This window comes from Papilio xuthus, unplaced genomic scaffold (assembly GCF_000836235.2).
Source record: "Papilio xuthus unplaced genomic scaffold, Pxut_1.1 DF828142.1, whole genome shotgun sequence".
In the NCBI taxonomy this organism is placed as follows: domain Eukaryota; kingdom Metazoa; phylum Arthropoda; class Insecta; order Lepidoptera; family Papilionidae; genus Papilio; species Papilio xuthus.
The window spans coordinates 6,446,138-6,450,798 of NW_013530507.1; the positions used below are offsets into that span (position 1 = coordinate 6,446,138).

The 4,661-nt window shown below is 36.8% G+C and overlaps 1 protein-coding gene across 1 annotated transcript in view; it reads left to right on the plus strand.

Moving 5' to 3' along the window:
- LOC106114006 (uncharacterized) overlaps positions 1-4,137 on the plus strand; it is a 15,279-nt gene extending 11,142 nt beyond the window's left edge. Inside the window, exon 5 of the mRNA XM_013307066.1 lies at positions 3,975-4,137. Within this exon, the coding sequence (XP_013162520.1) occupies positions 3,975-4,137 (163 nt within the window). The remainder of the gene's footprint in view (positions 1-3,974) is intronic.
- Positions 4,138-4,661: the final 524 nt, after the last annotated feature.

Sequence of the window (4,661 nt, forward strand, 5' to 3'; positions counted from 1 at the left end):
TATGGTTAAAAATGTCATAGTTATATCAGAGCAGTGTTTATTTATTTATTTATTTTAATTGGTACACAAAACAGCTTAACACCATTTAGATATTCAAAAATAAATGAAGTAATATTAAGGATCTAGGTTATAAGCCAAAGTAAATGTACACAACATGATTATACAAATGTAAAGAAAAGTGAAAAGAGCAGATTAAACACTTAAAAATTAATTATGTATACTTAAATTTAAACTGTTACAATTATGGGGGTTAATAAAAAACACGAAAATGAAGGGATGACTAAACTAGACATTGTTACTGCAGTATTTTTGAGACAGAATTTCTGAAGACCGCATACTTAGGATTGAAGATGTCTAGATCGTTCGATGTACTATTATATAGGCGTCTCATTCTAACAATAGGGTTGTAATAGGAAGTGTTGTTTTTATAAGTACAAAGTGGAAATGGTTTTTGAGACCGAGTTACGTGCCTCGTGTTTATGTCGACTTCGGCTAGAAGAGTAGGTGTATCAGCAGACGAATGAATAATTTTATGAAGCCATAATAAGTCTTGGCGCCTTCGACGAATTTCTAAGGTAGTTACGTTATATTTTTTACATCTCGCAGCGTAAGAACCTAAAGAACGTCCATGTCCCATTCTATAGCTTAATATTTTAAGAAATTGTTTTTGGACAGCTTCTAATCTAGTAGAATGTATAATATATGATGGCGACCAAATGACAGATCCATACTCGAGGACTGTTCTAACTAAAGTGTTATATAAACTTAGATAACTTTGATATTTACAAAAGCCTTTTGTTGATCTTGAGATGAAACCAATTAGCTGATATGCTTTCTTAGAGATGTGTTCAACATGTTGACGAAATGTCAGTTTGTCATCGAAAATAACCCCGAGATCTCGGATTACATTCTTGCGTTCTAGTGGATGACCATCAAGTTTATATGGAAATTTAGATTTTGTTCTTTTGTTACTAAAAGATATTATGAAGCACTTTTTTATGTTTAGCACCATTTTGTTATTTTGACACCACTGTAAAATACGATTTAAATCATCCTGTAGTAGTTTAGAATCTTGGTTATCTTGTATAAGGTTAAAAATTTTAAGATCATCAGCGTAAAGTAGATAACGACAGCGTAACTGACTGACAAGGTCGTTGATGAATATGTTAAAAAACAGAGGGCCAAGATGAGAACCTTGCGGAACACCAGACGCTATTGTTACCGAGGTCGACTTTGAATTTCTTATAAACACTACCTGACTTCTTCTTGTTAGATAAGATTCTACCCATCGCAACAAGGCACCATGTATGCCATAATATTTATTGAGCTTTGCGCACAGCAGGTCGTGAGGGACTTTGTCAAAGGCCTTAGAAAAGTCCGTGTATATGGAGTCAACTTGTCCTCCTTTAGCAAAAGCGCTACATAAAAAGTTCTTGTATTCTAAGAGATTTGTTATCGTCGACTTATTTTTAACAAAACCGTGTTGTGAAGGTGACAATGTAGACTTAAAGTGAAAATAAAAATAACAGTAGATTGTAGACTCAAAAACTTTCGCGAGACTATTTAGAATACTAATTGGCCGATAATTTTCACATAGGTTTTTATTACCTGATTTGTAGATTGGGACCACGTGTGCAGTTTTCCAAATAGTGGGGAACACTCCTTGCGACAACGATTTGTTAAATATTAGAGATAATGGTAAACTCAACTCGCCTGAGCAAGCTTTTAGAAATTTCGGTGGTATTCCGTCGGGTCCTGCGCCTTTACTGCCGTCTAACAATTTTAGCTTAGCTTCTACGTCCTTGGTACCGACGCTAATGTTAGCAAGATTACAAAATGAATTGAACTGCTCCGATTCAAAATCAGAGGCATTATGATTGTTGTTGAATACGGAGCTGAAGTACTTTGAGAATAATTCACATATATAATTATCATTAGATGCTGATTGCGACCCGTAGAACATTATCTGGGGTAGGGCGAAAGGTTTGCGGGTGTTTGCATACTTCCAAAAGAACTTGGGATTTGTTTGTAGACTTTTTTCGGTTGATGAGAGGAAGGACTTGCGGCAAGATTTAATTAATGCCTTGCTTCGCAACCGTAACATTGCGAACGTGTCGTAATCTCTAGGGTTTCCGTACTTTTTAAATCGTTTGTGGAATTTATTTTTCTCTGTCAGACATTTGATCAATGAAGTACTGAACCATATAGGATAAGAATTCTTTCTGTTTTTGACTAAAGGAGTGTGTTTCATGATGATGTCGTTAAGTATTGTGTAAAATGAGTTAACGTTCGTATCTACATCGTCTTCCTGCGTTAACACCGAGTGCCAATCAGTATTGCCAAGATCAGCTTTAATTTGTGGATAATCGCAATTATTATAATTGTATCGTGGGCTATTGTTATGGTGCCGTTGCTTACTTTTGAGAACTTTAAATTCTATCTCAAGTGCGGGGTGATGTCTATCAAGATTTAAAAGCGGGAAAGCGTTGCTAACGAAAACATTTAGAGAACTGGACAGAACGAGGTCTAAAAGCCTGTCATTCTGATTTCTGACACTATTATATTGTTTTAGACTACCTAGAGACATGGTTTCAAGAAGGGAATCGGCGTTATACTTTGATTTGCTGGATATTGCGACGGCAAGATTTTCAGGATTCAAGTAACTAGCAGTAGGGCAGGAGGACCACTCCATCTCCGGGATGTTGAAATCACCCAGAATCATTACTTCATGATTTGAGTTTAAATTCAAAAGAACCTTATTTAAGTTATTATAATAATGTTTCACCTCCTCGTTAGTTAAATACCCTGGTAAGTAGCAGACAGAGATGTGAATTATGGGATTATTAGAACTCGTAGGGGAAATACTAATCCAGACATCTTCAATATTGCTTTCCCACATAGGTTGTCTGACAGCTATAAAGTGTTTTTTTACAGCGACAAGGACTCCACCTCCTTCGGTCTTTTTATTAATAGTTGAGATTCTATCCCTACGATAAATATTATAACGACTGTCCAGGATTTCGGAGTCGAAGACTCCGCTATTAAGATTTGTTTCAGTTAGGCAAATAACGTCGTAATTACAATTTAATGAATTCAAGTACAATTTATCTAATTTCGAACGAATACGATTAACATTTTGATAATATATTAACATTATAAGTAAGTGCGTGGAGATATAGCTATAGCTTAAAATATAAATGAGAAAAGAAAAAAAGAGAGTAAGCGCAATGATAGTAAATACTACTGTAGTTTGCTTAGGCTATTGCTATTCTTAATTAAGAGTGCTGGAGAGGTATCATCCTTCCTGACGTAGATATTGCCATATTTAATCCAAACATATTTGTAACTTTTTTCTTTAGCAGCCTTTCTGGTTTCAGCGTGAAGACCTTTTAGGTAAGGCGGCAAATGTTCCGTGATGTAGACAGCTTGCTTATTGCCAGGTATACCCAAATCAGTGGTGTTGAGAGGATCGTTTTTATTGCTTTTGTTGTATTTTTAAATGCAGATATTATGATGTCACGCTGTCTTTCTGTTGCTAGCGTTACTAGTATATTGCGGGGTCGAGTGGACTGCGGGTTGAGTTTAGCCACGCGACGTACACAACGAATGTTTGCTTCTTCGATAGGGGCTTGAATGACAGAGAAAAGTTGCTTAACAGTCGAGAGGATGTTCTCATTTCGTCTGTCCGGAACTAATTGAATTTCAACATTAAGACTACGCGAAGATTTTTCCAATGCATCTAACCTTCTTTGAACATCAGTGAGTTCAGTCTCAAGGCTAGTCTTTTGTTTTTGTAGTTCGAGGATTGTTTTACTCGATACATCTAGCTTTGCCTTTAAATCTGTTTGTTGCAGCGCAAGAAAGTCCGTTGTTCGTGTAAAATCATCCTTAAGGTTTTCGATTTGTTTTTTCATGAGAGAAGTAAAACTATCCATTAAAGTTGATTTCATCGTTTCGAGTTTTACGTCCAGTAGGCTGCTTATCTGCTGCAATGTAACCGCATTTCCCGGCGGAGATGTATCGGAGCAAGAGAGCGAAGTGTTCTGCGGCTGTTGTGCATGTTCTTCCCTGCTCGGATCATCGCTCGGTGGAGTCGAGGCAGGCGGGGAGATGCACGACATCCGCGCACTGGCTTGAGTCTTGTCGCCCTTGCGCCTAGTTATGTTGTCGCACAAGGGACATTTCCATGACCTTTTTAGTTCGCGAGCGTTTTTGTTGTAAAAAGATGTTGTTAAATCAACACAATGGTAGTGAAAACCCTTTTTACAGTTTGAGCAGACGACCACTTCATCTTTTTTTACGGAGTGGGTACATCGGTCACAAATCATTATCGCAATAGCACAGGTGCCACAGAGTAGAATAAATCGAATGCTAAGTTCTATACAAAATTGCAGTACGACAATGATGAGATTTACGTACTGTTCTATAAAGTGCAATAACTCTGTACTATGACATTTAAGCAATACTGAGACACTGCCTAATATTAATTGTTAGTCGACTGATAATTGGTGAAAAAAGGCACTCAACACTAAAAAAAATGTCACAACCACAATAAGTTAAACTAAGTTGATTGTATCGTAATTATGTAAATTAATTTTCTGCACTTTATCTCTTTTTAAACAAAATATAAACCGGAGCGCAGTGTTCGTGCGACCGCGCGC